Source organism: Podarcis liolepis (genome assembly GCF_965112155.1).
Source record: "Podarcis liolepis genome assembly, chromosome: 16".
NCBI classification, from domain to species: Eukaryota; Metazoa; Chordata; class Lepidosauria; order Squamata; family Lacertidae; genus Podarcis; species Podarcis liolepis.
The window spans coordinates 43,423,436-43,441,460 of record NC_139567.1 but is presented as its reverse complement, the minus strand read 5'-3'; the positions used below and the strand labels follow the sequence as shown (position 1 = coordinate 43,441,460).

The following is an 18,025-nucleotide window of genomic DNA, read 5'->3' as shown; positions in this document are numbered from 1 at the left end:
TACAGCCCATACAGGCCAAATCTCCTTTTTTGGGAGGTGGGGGAGGTCACATGAGAGTGGTGGGCGGAGCCAGAGGCAAAAGTGGGCGGGGCATTGCATGCAAATTTTTACCTTTGCACAGTAGGTTGGTGTTTATGCACATGGTGTTTCTGCGGCTCCACCCCCATCGTTCTACCCGGACACTGAGGTCCAGCTCCAAGGGTCTTCTGGCGGTTCCCTCACTGAGAGAAGCCAAGTCACAGGGAACCAGGCAGAGGGCCTTCTTGGTAGTGGCACCTGCCCTGTGGAACTCCCTCCCACCAGATGTCAAAGAGAACAACTACCAGACTTTTAGACATCTGAAGGCAGCCCTGTTTAGTGAAGCTTTTAATGTTTGATGCATTACTGTATTTTAATATTGTGTTGGAAGCTGCCCAGAGTGGCTGGGGAAACCCAGCCAGATGGGTGGGGTATAAATAATAAATTATTATTATTATTATTATTATTATTATTATTATTATTATTATTATTATTATTATTATTATATTTATTTATTTTATTATTATATTATTATTATTATTATTATTATTATTATTATTATTATTATTATTATTATATTACACATCCCTCTTCATCCTCCAGGTAAACAAGAGTTGAAGGCAACATTTCTAGCCAGGCAATAAGCTCAACGAGGGTGCACTGCAGGGCTGGGGAGAATCCCAAGGGCCAGATAAGCTCACAAGCCAAATTTGGCCCCCGGGACACAGGCTCCCTACCCCTGCTCTTACTTATTCTCACAAGAGGGACTCGAAGCGCTTTACAGTAAAAGCAGCTAAGAAGAACATCAATAAGAATTTGAACTGTAGGTGGCAAGATAAAGGACAACCACTGTTTTCATTCAATCCTGGGCTGGGGGGCATTGTAGCAAGTTGAAATGGCAACCCCCATCTGCCCACTGCAGCCCCGTGGAAGGCTGTTCCAAATCGCAAGAGCAGGTCGGAGTAATCCAGAATTTCCCAACGTCAGATAACAGATTCTTTATTATGATGCCGTCCTGGACCCAAGCAAAACAAAACCAAGTATCCTAACATACAAGTGGGTTGTAAGACAGAAATGATGTAAAATACTGCACAAGGAATACCTTAGCTAAGATATACAGCAGGATACCTTAAAACATGTGAGCGAAGAGTTTTAAAAATCAGGAACCAGATTAAAAAAAGCTAATGTACAAGAACCACAGCTGGACAGGACAGCTGTACCAGGGGGGAGTTTTCCTTCCATGTTAAGCAGCCAGAGGGGGAAACCTAATCACAGCCTCTGCTAATAATTTGTTCAAATCTGCAACAAGGTAGGTTGGATCCCATTCAGAAGCCCTTCCTGGAGGTTTTGAGATGACAGGAGCTGCCCATTTAATTCAAAGAATGGTAGCGTTGGAAAGGGAGTCAGAGAGGCATCTACCGGTAGTCCCACCTTGTTCAATGCAAGAATTGCAGAGAAAGGAAGAATGGACTAAATTTAATGATTATTTAGTTAAATACGTTAAGTTAAATTAATTGGAAAAAGCTTGCAATTACCAGTTAGGCTTAGGATTCAAATAAGTAATGTGATGAATTATCATGTTTAATGCTGAATTGGGAAGATAAAATGATGTTAAGTGATTAAGTTTATAAGAATTTTGATTTGGAAAACTGTTAAAATGATATGCATTGAAATTCAACTAGGAGGATACGAGGAAGTCACTTAACAATGTTAGCAAGATTAGCTTTACAGGTAATAAGGTTATGATTTATGTTTGTTTATTTGTTAGTTAATTTATTTAGTTTATTTGTAAGTTTATTTGTAAGTTTGTTGTGTTTATAACTCTGTGAAAATCAATTTTAAAAAATGAAAAAAAGAAGAATTGCAGCAAAATTCAGCTGTCTTTATGGGCACCACAGGCAAGAACGATGTGGGCCAAATATTCTGTCGCTCCCTTTCCGCAAGGACAGAGACCCTTACATCCCTTAAAATACCCGGCTCATTTGCCCTTGAGGATTCCTGGTTCCTGGTTGCTCCACAAGTCGTGCGCAGCCTGTTGCTCTGTCACCGTGTGTACGACCTTTGCCAGCTGAAGAGGTCGAGGCCACGCAGGGCGGCCCCCCTGTTCCGCAGAGGGCCGCGCCGCCGGCAGCAGCGATGCTGGGCAGTGGCTGTCCTTCGGCGGGGCTTGTCCTTCACCCTCTCTTCCCCTCGGAGAAACTCCGCCAGGGTCTGCAGGTACTCCAGCACCACTGCGTTACCCCAGGAGCCTTGGGGATCTTTCCCGAGGAATCCGCAGTGTCCTCCGTGCGGACTCAGCAGCAGGAAGAAGAAAGGGTTGCTTTGGAAGAGCTCCCATGGGATTGTGTCCTCGGGAGCCCCCCGGACGGGGTCATCGGCGCTGCAGAGGCACAGGACAGGCACGGCCACCTCGTCCACGTCCCGCAGGGGATCATTGCTGGCCCAGTAGGTCTCCCAGCTCATCTTCTGCCTCCGCTGTGGGCAGAAGAGGGCAGCTTCAAAAGCTCGCAAGGAGCTGCTCCCAAGGACCCTGTCCATCTCCACCACCTTCTCCAGGGCCTCGGTGTACCTGGAACACAGAGCAGCAGGTGGGGAAGTTTTTTTCAGGCTGGGCTCCGCATTTTCCAGGGGGCCACATGCCAGGGGTGAGTGGGGCCGGAAGGGAAAGCAAGCAGGGCAACAAATGCAAATTGTACCTTTGCACAAGAGGCTGATTTCTGCAAACACCCTGCTTCTCTATCCAAGAGGCACCATCAAGAGTTCTACGTGGGGCTACCTTTGAAGGTGACCCAGAAACTACAACTAATCCAGAACACGGCAGCTAGACTCTTGACTGGGAAGGGCCACCAGGACCACATAACACTGGTCTTGAAAGACCTACATTGGCTCCCAGGACGTTTCCGAGCACAATTCAAAGTGTTGGTGCTGACCTTGAAAGCCCTAAACGGCCTCGGTCCTGTATACCTGAAGGAGTGTCTCCACCCCCATCGTTCTGCCCGGACACTGAGGTCCAGCGCGGAGGTCCCTCATCGCGAGAAGTGAGGTTACAAGGAACCAGGCAGAGGGCCTTCTCGGTGGTGGCGCCCGCCCTGTGGAACGCCCTCCCACCAGATGTCAAAGAGAAAAACAACTATCTGGCATTTAGAAGACATCTGAAGGCAGCCCTGTTTAGGGAAGCTTTTAATGTTTAATAGGCTATTGTATTTTAATATTCTGTTGAAAGCTGCCCAGAGTGGCTGGGGAAATCCAGCCAGATGGGCGGGGTATAAATAATAAATTATTATTATTTATTATTATAAGGGGTCATTGAGGTTTTTAAGCACAGAAGGCAAGCTTGCTGGGTCAGGACAGTGGCCCATCCAGTCCAACGTGCTATGCTCAAAGCCACCACCCTGATGCCTATGGGAAACCTGCAAGCAGGATTCGATCTCAAGAGCAATGTCTCGTGTGGTTTCCAGCAACCAGCATTCAGAAGAAGCATTGCCACCTCCCACTTTGGAGGCAGAGCAGAGCCAGCATGACTAGCAGCCGTCGGCAGCCCTCTCCTCCTCCATGAATTTGTCTAATCCTCTCTTAAAGCCAACCAAGTCGGTGTCCATTGCAGCCTCCTGTGGCAGGGAGTTCCACAGCTGAACTGAAGGAGGAGTTCCTGTTGAGCTTCTCATCACTTCCCACCCCGGATTGGTTTCCCCCACATGAAAGGGGGGGCACCCACACTTTGCTTTTTCAAAGAGATCTAATTAAAAGTTGGATCCTGTAAATTTAAATCTGGGCTTTGAAGACCACAAAGCCACAGCAGGAAGTGGGAAAGAGTGTCAGTCTTTTCGCTTCTTCCATCACCTCTAGGAACTGAAGGGGGGGTAGCAACCACCTTCACCACATAACGGCCATGGGGTGGGGCAGTATGTGTGTTAGGGGGCCTTCAGGAGTTTTATGGGTGCACCACCACCAGTTCAGGCTATTGGCATGTGGTCAGTGGACTAGGGAGACTAAGATAGTCCTCTAAATGTTCTCCTTGTGCCCAAAGCCTGGAAAGCTTCTGTCCAGGTTAGGGAGGGAGGCATGATGCTCACATGAGCAACACCAGGCCATCAAGGCATCATGCTTGTGACATGTGCCCCCCCATCTCCCTCACTGGTCCCTCTGGTCCTAACTCTTCCCCTACGAAAAATGTCACCGCATACTACTGGTTCAGGCCCTATTCCCAACCCTCCAAGTGTCCCTATTTTCCAGGGGCAGTCCCGGATTTACAGAAGCCGTCCCGGTTTCTGATTTGATCCCTCCATGTCCTGCTTTTCCTATTTTCATCAGACAAATGTGGGAGGGAGGGCTGTGCCAGAAGCTTTGGGAATACCCACCTGCTGACGCTCCTCTTCTGGGGCAGGAGGAGACTCCATTCATACAGCCAAGGGAGGCCGGCCTCAAACCAGTCCTGGGCCTTCAGAATGGGCGAGATGCAGGCAGCGCCACACAGGTAGCTGGACGAGCCGCATTCGCCCAGGTAAGAGAGCAGCAGGCCTGACCCTGACCCTTCACTCGCGGCAAACAGGGTCCTGGTGGGGTGCCGGAACCGGATGTACGCCACTGCCTCTTTCAAGTCGTCTGGGTCGCCAAAGGGCTGCAGCCTGGGGGTGGTCAGTGGGCAGCTGTTGTGCCCACGCCGGTTGAAGATGACCGGATGGTAGCCTTGCCGGAGGGCCAGTCGGCACAGCTGCTGGACGTTCCTGCTGATCGCGCCAGTGGCGTTGGGCACCACCAGGAGAACCGCTGTGTCAGTGGCTTTCCTGCCTCCGTCCACGGGTCCGGACACCCAATCCAACGCAACGATGCCTTCGTCCGCCAGTTGGAGGTGGTCCCTGGAAAACTCCAGTGGGCGATCCGGGGGCCACAGGAGCTGCACAGCAGTCTGCAGGTTTGGCCACCGCTTCCAGGACCACCGCTTGGTCTCCAGGTGGGCAGAGCGGCAGAAGCTCTTGACCAGGGCCTGAGCGAGGGCAGAGGGCTTGCAGATGAGGCGGCAGCCCCCTACAGGAGACCCCCGCTCTTCTCCCAAAGGGACTCCAGCAGCCTTGTGCTCCTCCTCTGTGAGTCCCTGTCTTCGCTGCTGCCTCTTGCCATCGGTGGATCTGCCGGGAGGAGCCTGGGGCTGCCAGAACCACCAGGTGAGGAGGGCCAGAAGGATGCAGCCCACAGCCCAAAAAACCATCGCCTCTAGGCTGCTGGGGCCTCAGGCAAACACCTCACTAGAACTTGCTGCGAGTCTGGCCAGCTTTTTCTGGAGCTAACTGGTGCTTGGTTACTTAAGCAAATAATTTATTTGTCTGAGGGTTGCGGGGGGGGGGGGGCGGGCAGGAAAGCAGGGGTGATGGGTGTTGCTCCTGCAAGTGGGTTAACCCTTCTGCTTCCAGAGCTCTTCACCTTCTGCTTCCAGAGGCCCAAAGGGGGATGATTATCCTCAGTGCTTTTTTTTCCTGGGGGTATACAAAGGTATGTAGCATAGGCACATTTTTTCCTGTAAGAAAAGTACTGGTTAAAAATCTGGCACTAACTGTGAGTACCAGCACCATTTCCCCCCCAGAAGAAAAGCACTGATTATCCTGTATATTAGCTATTCCCCCTCTCCCAGCGCCTCCTGTTTTTGTACTCTGCCTCGTTCAGCCACAAGGTCTGGGTCACGACTCCCATCAGCCCCAATGGCCAGGGATGATGGGAGCTGTCAGTGGCGTAGCGTGGGTTGTCAGCACCCGGGGCAAGGCAAGTAATTTGCGCCCCCTAACCCCCAGATGTTGCGCCCGGTGCGGCCGGCCCCCCCTGCACCCCCCACGCTACGCCACTGGGAGCTGTAGTCCATCAGCACTTATAGAACCATAGAAATGTAAGATCGGAAGAAACTCCAAGAGTCATCTAGTCTAGCAATGCAGGAATCAGAGCAAAAGAACTTCTCACGGATAAGTCTCTGGCGTCTGTTTAAAAACGTCCACTGAAGTAGAGGCAACCCACTTTTGAGGGAGTCTGTTCCACTGTCAACCAGCTCTTGCCCTCATGAAGTTCTTCCTAATGTTGACTTGGAATCTCCTGTCTTGCAACAGGCCTTCATATTTGAAGACGGCTTTCACATCCCCTCTCAGTCTTTTCTCCTCCTGGCTGAGCATCCCCAGCTTCCTCAACCACTCCTCGCAAGACTCCGTCTGCAGACCCCTGGTTATCTTGGTCCTCCTCCTCCTCCTCTGCCCACCTTCCAGCTTGTCAACATCCTTCTTAAATTGTGGCGCCCAGAACTGGACACAGGTACTCCAAGTGCAGTCTGATCAAGGCAGACTAGAGTGGCTCTATCACGTCCTTTGATCTGGACACTAGACTTCTGTGGAGGGCCAAAGGTTCTCCACACCTGACTTAAGGGAACAGGTGGCTGCTGGAGATAGCCTGGCTGCAGATGCCTTTCTTTCTTTCTTTCTTTCTTTCTTTCTTTCTTTCTTTCTTTCTTTCTTTCTTTTGCAAACTTCTACAAAATCTGGGCAAAGTTATTGCAAGCCTTATTTTTTTCTTGGTTTGGGCTTTATTCCTGTTTGGTGCCATTGCAATCGGGGCACAACTGTTCATCAGATTTCACATACATCCAATTTTTTTGCATGCAATTCACAGCTCAAAAAAAAGGACCAAAATATATTTTAGAAGTGTGTTCCCCACCCCACCCCAAATGTGCTGCTCCTAGTTGTTTTCGGTGGTGATTAGTCCTGGAGGGGAAATAGGGCACTGCTCCACCAACCCCCACATGCCCTCATCCAGTCCAGAGGGTGGCCCTACCCATCAGCTCCCCCTCCCCTTTAGTCTCAGTGTTGTCCCTTGTAGACTTCAGCGGGGGTGAAGTGGGAAGCTTGAGGACAAAACTGGAATTTGTTGTTTCTGCCTGTCATTGGCTCTGGCGCCCCCTACTGTTAAACTCCCTGCCTTCTGCCCTATCAGTCCCAATGGCAACCAGCCATCACTGGGGGAATTAGTTAGCCTTTAATTGTTCCTTGCTAATTATTCTGTTTTCAAATCAAGAGGCTGAAGACTGACGTTCCCCACGCTCCTCGCAATGCGTCCATCTGGCTGTTATGACTCAAGGCTGATCAAAAACTGACTTCCATCCATCTGGTATTCTGGAGCCTTCCTCTCCTTAAACAGTGGATGTGAAAATTAATAATCAAGACGACTGACTGCTTGGATCTAATTTTAATGCAGAGAAATTCAAGGACGAGCATGCCACTATTTCCAAGTAAGTAGGTAAGAAGAGTCTGCTGGATCAGGCCAAAGGGGGCCCATCTAGTCCAGCATCCTGTTCTCACAGTGGCCAAACACCCTAAAGAATCTAGATAGACTGCCTCTGGACCTGGAGGTTCCATAAGACGAGCCCAAAGAAGGCAACCTCCCAGGATTGTTTTGAGGATAAAATCCGTGTGAGTGAGGACTCTGTAAACCACGTGGAGCTCCTTGGGGCAAAGGTAGGATATTATCATAATAAAATGAATAAAAGCAACCTCAGAAGAGCTTGCTGGCTGCCGCGTACCGGGGCAAAGGCCTGTTTAGCCCGGGATTCCTGTTCGAGCAGTCAACCCGCTGCATCGTTAGCAAGCCGGCAAGTGAGACCCGAGGGCACCCGCCCTCTCCAGCGGGGAGAGATGCTTGCTCGCCCTCATGGCTGGCAGCCACTGATCTCTCCGGCCGTGCATTTGTCCGATTCCCCTTTCCAGCTGTTCGAGTTGGTAAAGAGGGATTTCACCAGGCGATCCGCGCTTGCGAAACGGCATTCCCTCCCTGGCCCGTAGCCACCCGGCTCGCTCTTTCCCAGGCTCCGCCTTCCCGCCGAGCTTGCGGTCCGGCGCGCCCGGAACTCCTACGGCCGCCAGGCGGTGCGCTTTTACGCGCAGAGCGCACGGGAGGAGCGCGAGGAGGCGGCGCCCGGGGGACCAGCCCAGCCTTCCCCGGCCCAGCCCAGCCGCCGCCGCCGCCGGACCGGATGGGGGAGCCGCTGCTGCTGCTGCTGCCGCCGCCTCCGGGGCCCCCGATCCTGCTCTTCTTGCTCAGCCTGGCGTCCGGCATCGAGGCGGGGAAGGTGAGGCAGAGGCGGCGCGCTCTTCTCGCTCCCTTTCTGCCCCTTCGCGACCCCCTCCCTGCCAACCAAGGAGGGAGGCGCTACTAAGTCCGCCTCCAGAGTAGACCCATTGCACCGAGGTGGCCTTAAAAGTTAGTGGTAACTCGCCGGTGATCTGTTGATTTCAGGGGCTGCAAAGCTCTCGGCGGCTGCTGCTTTTTTCAACCCCTCGTTTGACCAGGAGAGCGGAGACTAGCGGTTACAGAGCCGGAGTCGGGCTTGGGGTGGGAGTGGGGGAGCTTGTGTGTTTTGGCCCCGAAGAGAAGGTCCCGAGTCTCCGAAGGCGGTGGGCCGTGAATCCTGTGAGGCTGTGGGGCACGCTCTGCACGTGCTCAGAGGCTGCTCCTAAATTCCAGCCACACATCTTCTTGGGCAAACCCTCGATCGTCTCTCCCGCCGCCCAAACCTTCCTGTCTGTACGTCAGTGATCCAAGCGCTGTCTTGGGGTGGGGGGTGGGGGTTAAGTGCACACGTTTTATAAAGTAGCAGACTAGTACCAAAACAAACTTTTGAACGAAAAACAAGTCGCCACTCGGCCTGTTGGGTTGGATCCAGCGTTAGTCATACGCAGAGTAGACTCACAGGCGCTAATAATGGACGTGAGTAAACTAAGAGCGTTAAGTCTAGTGGATCTATTCTGAATAAAACTTCCTTTCCAATGCATTGCCTGTTAATTGGGGTTCCAGAGGAGCAGATAGGACTATCAGGCTTTGAGCCTTATTAAAAGCTTGGCTGAAACCTGTTTAGGTGCAGACTGGCCATTAAAGGTTGCTGGCAGGACATGGTAGGAGACAGGGGTGGGCAAATAATGCCTGCTGTGGACCACTTCCATGGGGTCAGGATGCTCTCCTCTGGGCCCAATCCGTGAGCTGCAGTTGGGGCTTTTGGCTGCTCCTAATAAACCAGAAAGGAAGAACCGCCCCCCCCCCTGCTTTTAAAGCAACACATTCAAATTTTTCACATTCTGAGGTTGAAACATGCTGGCTCCCTCTCCTAGTCAAATTTCAAAACTCTGCACTTGGTGTGATTAGTGGCAAATAGCCTTTCCAGGGTGCCTTTTGCCCTTCCCTGGGGCCTCTGAAGGTTTTGGACCACAACTACCATCTGTGGATCTCCAAGGTCTCAGAAAGGGACCCCTTTCTCAGCCCATCCTGGAGATGCTGTTAGGGATTGAAGCTGGGACCTTCTGCATGCAAAGCAGGTGTCCGATCACTGAGCCATGGCTCTTCCCCTAAAAATGAAACAGGTTCTAGTCCTCATGGTTCTGGGTTAAGGGCAGGATTGAAGAGGTGAGGACAAAACATAGCTTGCCTTGGAAAGGAGGGTTTGGTGAATAAAAAGCATGGTGTGGGGGGAGAGAGAGATCTTTGGGGGGAAGGAAATTCTAAGTTGTTGTTTGTTTTCTTCCTTGCAGCCCAGTTTTCAACAAGATCTCCCCTCCGAAGAGCAATATCGCTGTCGTGGGGTATCCTGGCCAATCCCTCAGCAGGTAGAACGCTAGTAGCTCTGAAGCCATAATCATCCGAAAATATTTTCAGGGGCATTGGTACCACAAAATAAAACATTTGCACACAAGGTGTCCAAATTCTCATACCCCAAGAAGCCAAATTCTCCTGCCCACACCATCAAAAATTCCAGTCAGTTTGCATGATTTTCCATAATTTATTCTGGTTTTGCAATTCACGGCAAGGAATCAAAACCTCATTCATACTACTCTCCTTTAGCTTTTGAGTGTGAATCACATGCTTTTTAAAAAAGCATATATTTGGGAGGGTCCTACTCTGATAGCCATTCCTGTGCCTTGGAAACACCTTTTAATTTAAAGAGAGGCATTTTGGTTGGAAACGGTTCTTAACTTTTCCTGGAATGTTTGTTTGACCCGCCTGGTACCTGGTGGGTGAGATTCTGATGTTGTTCTGCCTGGTATGCTTTGACTCTGGTATCTTTCTCTCTCTGTATTATTTTCGCATCCCCTCCCTCTCATCTTATTCCCAGTGCTTGTTCTAGAAATTTCTTTTATCTCCTAATTTTGCTAGCGCGCGTCGTGGTTGCTAACCCGTATATTGGCTTCTAAACGTTGCTCAGTGCCTTGGGCGTTTTATGGTGTAACAATATTTTAGGTAAATAGGAATGTAAATAAGCTGAACTTTGCAGGAAGCTGGATTGTGTGTGCCCCATTCCAGAGTTTAAGAACCTGAGAAATGAGCCTGGCAGGATCAGGCCAAAGGGGACCCCTCTAGTCCAGCATCTTCTTCTGGAGTACTGTGTCCAGTTCTGGGCACCACAGTTCAAGAAGGACACTGACAAACTGGAACGTGTCCAGAGGAGGGCAACCAAAATGGTCAAAGGCCTGGAAACGATGCCTTATGAGGAACGGCTAAGGGAGCTGGGCATGTTTAGCCTGGAGAAGAGGAGGTTAAGGGGTGATATGATAGCCATGTTCAAATATATAAAAGGATGTCACATAGAGGAGGGAGAAAGGTTGTTTTCTGCTGCTCCAGAGAAGCGGACACGGAGCAATGGATCCAAACTACAAGAAAGAAGATTCCACCTAAACATTAGGAAGAACTTCCTGACAGTAAGAGCTGTTTGACAGTGGAATTTGCTGCCAAGGAGTGTGGTGGAGTCTCCTACTTTGGAGGTCTTTAAGCAGAGGCTTGACAACCATATGTCAGGAGTGCTCTGATGGTGCTTCCTGCTTGGCAGGGGGTTGGACTCGATGGTCCTTGTGGTCTCTTCCAACTCTATGATTCTATGATTCTTCTCACAGTGGCCAACCAGGTACCCCAAAGCCAAACCCACAAGCAAGAGCTGAGCACAGCAGCAACACTCCCCACTTTGGATTCCCAGCAACTGGGAGTTAAGTCCAGTCAAAGGCGACCTTGGTGTGCGGTGCTCATCTTGCTTTCAGGCCAAGGGAGCCGGCATTTGTCCACAGACAGATTTCTGGGACATGTGGATAGCACGACTAAACCGCTTCTGGCGCAATGGGACACTGTGACGGAAACCAGAGCGCACGGAAACGCAGTTTACCTTCCCACCGGAGCGGCACCTATTTATCTACTTGCACTTTGACGTGCTTTCGAACTTCTAGGTTGGCAGGAGCTGGGGCAGAGCAACGGGAGCTCACTCCATCGGTTCCATTTGAACCGCCGACCTTCTGATCGGCAAGCCCAAGAGGCTCAGGGGTTTAGACCACAGCACCACCCATGTAGCCATCCACTTTTACCTTTACCTTGTGGACAGTAGCCATTGAGATCCCTCTTCTCTGTGAATTTGCCCCATCTTTTAAGGCCACCCTAGTTTGTGTCCACAGCAGATTCTCAGTGTGTTTACCTTATATGTGTTGACCTGTTCTCTTCAGCCTATTAATGCATATTATTTATTTTTAAACCCTTCTGCACTGCCCTTCGCCAAACAAATTCCAGCTGCATTTGCAACGACAATTAGGTTAAAGTTCTTGATAAAAGCGGGACAATTAAAAGGACAAATCAGTCCAGGGGTTAATGGTGAAAGCTTGGTTTTAGTGATCAGCAAATACCCAAGTGAACAAATTAGTTTCCCTCTGTCTCCAGGTACTGAAACAGTGCCTGGAGGCTTCTTTCCACAATTTTGCTGTATCTTGACCTATTCGGCTTGCATTTGGAGTGTGGGATCGGGGCCTCCAGTCTGGCTTCAGACTTGATGGGGATCTGGTTCCGGGAGGATCCTATTTCTTCCCTTCTCCTTTAATTCCCAAAGCATGCAGAGGCGGGAAAAGGGTGTCCCCTGCTTCTCTCCCATTGGTCCCCACCCAAAGCCAGGGGCGCCTCCCTCCTTCCTCTGGGCCAATGAGAAATTGCCCAGGTGGCATTTTGAAGGCGGTCACTCTCCTTCTTCCCCCTCATTCCCCACAGAGAAACATGGGAAGAACGGAGAAGCTTCCTTGTGCCAGGATTCTTGCCACCTGCTTTGGGGACGGAGGAGGCATTTTGAACTCGGCTGGCAAAGGGATCGTTCCCAAGCTGATCAGGCCCCATTGACTTGTGTAAAATTGGCCCAGTAAGAACTTCAGAAAGAAGCTGGTTCAGGCCAAAGGGGACCCCCCTAGTCCAGCCTCCTGTCCTCACAGTGGCCAAACACACCTTAAAAACTCAGCAGCCAAGATAGACTGCCTCTGAACCTGGAGGTTCCATAAGAACATAAGGAGAGCCTGCAGGATCAGTCCAAAGGGGGCCCATCGAGATCAACCTCCTGCCAGATGCCTCTTTGGGGAAGCCCACAAGCAAGACCTGAGCACAACATAGGCAGCTCTCCTCACTTGTGATTCCCAGCAGAGTTGGGACACCAAGGGTCATCTAGTCCAACCCCCTTAGATTTGTTTATATCCCGCCTTTTTCTCCAAGTTGCTTGATGCTTTCCCACTCCTCATTTAAGCCCCACGACAACCCTGTGAGGTAGGTTAGACTGAGAGGCGGCAACTGGCCTAGAGTCACCCACGGCTGAGTGGGAGGATTTGAACGCCAGTCTCCCAGGTCCTACTCCAATACGCTAACCACTACACCACACTGTCTGTCTGATATCCTTACTCTGTGAGCCTGGGAGAGGCTGGCTGCTAGAGGGGGCCCATAAATTCCACCATCCTCTTCTCACCGTGGCCAGCCAGATGCCCCAAGGGGATGCCAGCTTTTGGTGTGCTAGCTTTTGGTCTTGTAACCTGCCAAGCTCAAACCCCTGCCTTCCTTGTCTCATGTCTGCTTGTGGCACATGCATTGCCCCATGTGGCGGCTAACAGATTGAGGTTGAATCCTGACAAGACAGAAGTACTGTTTTTGGGGGACAGGAGGTGGGCAGGTGTGGAGGATTCCCTGGTCCTGAATGGGGTCACTGTGCCCCTGAAGGACCAGGTGTGCAGCCTGGGAGTCATTCTGGACTCACAGCTGTCCATGGAGGCGCAGGTTAATTCTGTGTCCAGGGCAGCTGTCTACCAGCTCCATCTGGTATGCAGGATGAGACCCTCCCTGCCCGCAGACTGTCTCGCCAGAGTGGTGCATGCTCTGGTTATCTCCCGCTTGGACTAATGCAATGCGCTCTACGTGGGGCTACCTTTGAAGGTGACCCGGAAACTACAACTAATCCAGAATGCGGCAGCTAGACTGGTGACTGGGAGCAGCCACCGAGACCACACAACACCGGTCTTGAAAGACCTACATTGGCTCCCAGTACGTTTCCGAGCACAATTCAAAGTGTTGGTGCTGACCTTGAAAGCCCTAAATGGCCTCGGTCCAGTATACCTGAAGGAGTGTCTCCACCCCCATCGTTCAGCCCGGACGCTGAGGTTCTGGTGGTTCCCTCCCTGCGAGAAGCAACAAGTTACAGGGAACCAGGCAGAGGGCCTTCTCGGTAGTGGCGCCTGCCCTGTGAAACGCCCTCCCATCAGATGTCAAAGAGAACAACCACCACCAGACTTTTAGAAGACACCTGAAGGCAGCCCTGTTCAGGGAAGCTTTTAATGTATTATGGTATTTTAATATTTTGTTGGAAGCCGCCCAGAGTGGCTGGGGAAGCCCAGCCAGATGGGCAGGGTATAAATAATAATAATAATAATAATAATTATTATTATTATTATTATTATTACCACCACCTGCCAGTTCCAGACCCGGCCTGCCAGGGCCAAAAGGGTTGCCAACCCCTAGGCAGATGCGCTTGGGGGACTGACCTTTAGGAGATATAACCCAAGATCAATAAATGGTAAGTGTGTGTCTTCGTTCCTTTAAAAAGTCATCTCTCCATAGGATGGGGGCATCGTTTTTCTCGACCACCACTGCTCTCCCCTGTTCCTCCGCAGACAGCTGACCCTCCTGGCCCGAGCCTGCCTGCCCCACCAGGTCCGAGCCCCGCATGACGGCCCCACAGGACATTGGGTGAGTGTGCTGGGCAGAGGCTGCCAGGCAAGGGAGAAGAGTCCCTGCTATCGGCCCTCCAGGATTTGGGGAGCGGGAGGAGGAAACCACAGAACCGTCGTTGGGATCCGAGGGTCATCTAGTCTGACCCGCCACAGAAATCACGGCTAAAGGGGCTGTGTTTACTTTGGCTAACCAGATCTCTTGCTTTGCAGCCCCTGCCGCTGGCAAAAGCAGACGTGGCCCAGGCCGTCACTTGGCTTGAGAGCCACATGGCCCAGCAGACCTCTGAGAAGCCCCCGACAGGTGGGGAACGCTGCCGTTTCCTGAAGCGAGCGTCTGCGGCGGGCAGAGGTTTGTGCCCGACGCACCTGGCACAGGTGAGGCGGCGGTTGGTTGGTGAGGGAAGGGGAAGAGCGCTGCAGGAATCACCACCGATAAAATCCTGCACCTCTTTCCCGTTCCCAGGCTTTGCAGAAGCTGCTCCAATGCTGGGAAGCTGCCCGTGATCCCCGGAAACCGCGGAGACCGGGTAGGAAGCGCCGGGCTCTTCGTCGCTGGGCAGATGGCCTTCTGCAAGCAGATGTGGGTGGCGGAAGGCATTCCGCAATCGCCAATCCCATGAAAGGCCCGTCTCCCGTTACCCTGAGCTTGCAGGCTGAGCAAAAGGGCATTTCGGAGTCAATAGACCTCGGCGGACAGGCCCAGCCGAGTGCGACGCCCCTGCCAGGCGGCCTCTTGGGGCAGCAGCCCCTCGTCACGCAGAACATCCGCCCCTCGCTGCCCGTCCTGCGCACCGAGGCGAGAGCGGCCGGCGGCACGGGATGCCGGTGTCCGGATGGAGGACTCGGCAAAGTGCAAGGCCACGAAGGCAGGAAGGAAGCCAGAGGGTCCCAAGCGGGGGTCCGTGTCCGCACCCCACGCACCGAAGAGGCGGCCTGGGCAGCCAGTGCCCTCACTTTCCTGCTGGTGGTGCTGACCCTCGCCATCCTTTACACTCGGCTCCACCGGAAGTGCCGCCGTGGCAGAAGCCTCTACTGGACCACGAGCACCGAGGAGGGGAGCGACACAGTGGCTGGTGAGTGGCCCGTGGGGAAGGTGTGTGGGGGGGTCTCAGCCCTCCCCCCATGCAGTGGGGCAGTTGTAGCATATACACATATCCAGAGCTCACTCAGTGCCCAATTTTAACCTCTGGGGAAACGTTGGATATTTACAGTAGCAATCTAAGATTGGATAACCTGCGGAACTCCTGGCCACAAGATGCGGCCTACTCAATCTCCGTGCTTGACGAGGGGGGTGGGAAATGCTGGTTGCCGGCTGTTGATAAACTGAGGAACACTCTGCCACAAGATGCAGCCTACCCCTGCTCTGTGCTTGACAAGAGGGGTGAAGGCTTAGAGCAGACGGGTGGGGAAACTTTGGCTTCCAGGTGCTGCCGGACTCCCAACTTGCAAGCACTCCAGCCGGGATGACCAGTGGGTCAGGGATGAGGGGAGTCCAGCAGTGCCAGGAGATCCACAGCTTTTCCTGAGATTTTGCAGCACTTCTGGATCAAGCAAAGTCATTCTGGGGGTGAATATTCACAGTTACCGTCTAGCATAGCTGAAGGGGTCTCTGCATTCAGGCAGCCCACCTCCCAGTTACCTAGAGGTGTGGTGGGCCATCCCTCACTGGAAAAGTTCACGGCAGAGGTTGGAACCATAGAACACCAGTCCTGAAAGACCTACACTGGCTCCCAGTATGTTTCCAGGCACAATTCAAAGTGTTGGTGCTGACCTTTAAAGCCCTAAACGGCCTCGGTCCAGTATACCTGAAGGAGCGTCTCCACCCCCATCATTTTGCCCAGACACTGAGGTCCAGCGCCGAGGCCTTCTGGCAGTTCCCTCATTGCGATAAGCCAAGTTACAGGGAACCAGGCAGAGGGCCTTCTCAGTGGTGGTGCCCGCCCTGTGGAACACCCTCCCACCAGATGCCAAGGAAATAAACAACTATCTGGCTTTTAGAAGACATCTGAAGGCAGCCCTGTTTAGGGAAGCTTTTAATGTTTGATCTTTTATTGCTATTATTATTATTATTATTATTATTATTATTATTATTATTATTATTATTACTCTCTTGGGAGCCTCTAGAGTGGCTGGAGAAACCCAGCTAGATGGGCAGGTCATAAATAATAAATTACTACTACTAATAGTAATAATACAGTGGTACCTCAGGTTACAGATGCTTCAGGTTACAGACTCTGCTAACCCAGAAATAGTACCTCAGGTTAAGAACTTTGCTTCAGGATGAGAACATAAATCGCACGGTGGCGGCACAGCAGCCCCATTAGCTAAAGTGGTATCTCAAGTTAAGAAAAGCTTCAGGTTAAGAACGGACCTCCAGAATGAATGAAGTTCTTAACCCGAGGTACCACTGTAATTTGGAAACAGCCATCAGCTAGTGAGGACCCAGATGCAAATTTTCATTCAGGAAGAGTCTTCTGTGTTTGCCACCCAGTTGTTTGATCGGTTTTATACCTGATGAGATATCTCTAGTCCTACTTTAAGATGCTGTGATTTAGACCAGGGACTGATCTGCATCCCAGCGATGTGGTCCCCTGCCTAAAATTAAGTGGGGCTGGCTGCAGTGTGTGTGTGGGGGATAACTGCTTTGCTTGGCCCCGTGGTGAGGCGTGGAGGGTCCCCTATTACGTTTCCACATCTCCACGGGCCCAGAGTCGACAGGAGACTTGGCTCCAGGGGGTCAGCAATGGGGCTGGCCTCCCCTCTTCCTGCCGGCTTGCAAAGTCTTTCCGCTCCTTTCTCCTTTTGCAGCTGTGATCAAGCGGCGTCTCCTCTCCGCCCAGACCCGGCGCAAGAAGCGAAGTCGGCAGCAGCAGCTCCCACCCAAGGCGCCTCTTCTGCCGACGTCCACCAGCGACAGCTCAGATTAGGGACGACCCTCTTGGGTGGAGACGTCCAGCCGAAGGCCTCCCGGAAATCTGGGCTTTGCCAACGGAGCAAAGAGGAGGAGGTCGTCTGCGGGCGAAACTTTGGCGTTGCGGTGAAACAGCAGCCTGACCGCGGTCTGTTTACTCTCCGGAGGAGCTGGCTCCTTGCTTTCGTTTGTTTTTCTTACGCAATAAAATCTTTTATTTTTGCTACGAAAGCAGGATGAGGCATCCCTAAAGCAAACGGGAGGTTTGCAGATCGGGGGGAAAGGCACGCTTTGCGCTGCAGGCCCAGAGCCCAGTCTGTTTTGCGTGGGTCAGTTTTCTATACCCATGAGGACTAGGCGCTTGGGGTAGCGAAAACTGTCCTGTGAGCTGCATGCCAGCAGCCAGGGAAGTGCAAGTGGTAGGAAAAGGAGCCTCCCCCTTGAAACTTTTCTTTTCCTTGAATTTTATAGAAGGGGGTTGGGCTGGATGACCCCCTGGGGTCCCTTGCAGCTCTACAATTCATTGATTTTATCAAAAGTTCAAGGACACTTTCCAGCCTGGCCAAAGTACTAAAGGAGAGTGTGTGCCACCTGGGACTAGGCTGCAGAGAGAGGTGCAAAGGGCCTGCCTCCTGGCACTGACTGGCAGTCACTCCCTGGGGGTATTTTTAAGGCATTCATTTATTACATTGACACAACACTTTTTCTTCCAAGGTGTCGTACGGGGTTCTCCCCCCTTGCATTTAATTGCCACAACAACCCTGTGAGGTAGGCAAGGCTGAGCCAGGGTCATACCCAGTGAGCTGCATGGGGATAAATTTGAGCCCTGGTTTCTCGCAGGTCCTAATCCAAGGCTCTAACCATTATGCCACACTGCCTTGCACTGGTTGAGCCTGGGACCTTCTGCTCTACCGCTGGGCGATATTCCTGTCCTAGATCCAAGGAACATGCACATACTCAAAACACAGGAATCTTCCAGGGCGGACAAGAGATTCAGCCGGTTCTAGGTGGGTAGGGTAACGGGTTCAAATGACCTCTATATGGTGTGGCCGTTTTTAGAGGGGAGGAAATAAGT

General features: G+C 51.9%; 2 protein-coding genes across 2 annotated transcripts; one reads left to right on the top strand and one right to left on the bottom strand.

Annotated features, from left to right (window-relative positions):
* Window positions 1-1,002: 1,002 nt before the first annotated feature.
* ABHD15 (abhydrolase domain containing 15) lies at window positions 1,003-8,553 on the bottom strand. Its single transcript, XM_083480054.1, has 3 exons — window positions 5,853-8,553; window positions 4,377-5,731; window positions 1,003-2,587 (listed from the first exon to the last, which is right to left on the bottom strand). Exons 2-3 carry the CDS (start codon window positions 5,222-5,224, stop codon window positions 2,062-2,064), a joined length of 1,374 nt encoding a protein of 457 aa, XP_083336180.1. The 5' UTR covers window positions 5,225-5,731; window positions 5,853-8,553; the 3' UTR covers window positions 1,003-2,061.
* On the top strand, window positions 7,988-17,181 carry TP53I13 (tumor protein p53 inducible protein 13). Its single transcript, XM_083480072.1, has 6 exons — window positions 7,988-8,113; window positions 9,567-9,641; window positions 13,927-14,055; window positions 14,250-14,414; window positions 14,503-15,112; window positions 16,848-17,181. The coding sequence occupies exons 1-6, from the start codon at window positions 8,018-8,020 to the stop codon at window positions 16,964-16,966; spliced, it is 1,194 nt and encodes a 397-aa protein (XP_083336198.1). The 5' UTR covers window positions 7,988-8,017; the 3' UTR covers window positions 16,967-17,181.
* The last annotated feature ends 844 nt before the right edge of the window (window positions 17,182-18,025 follow it).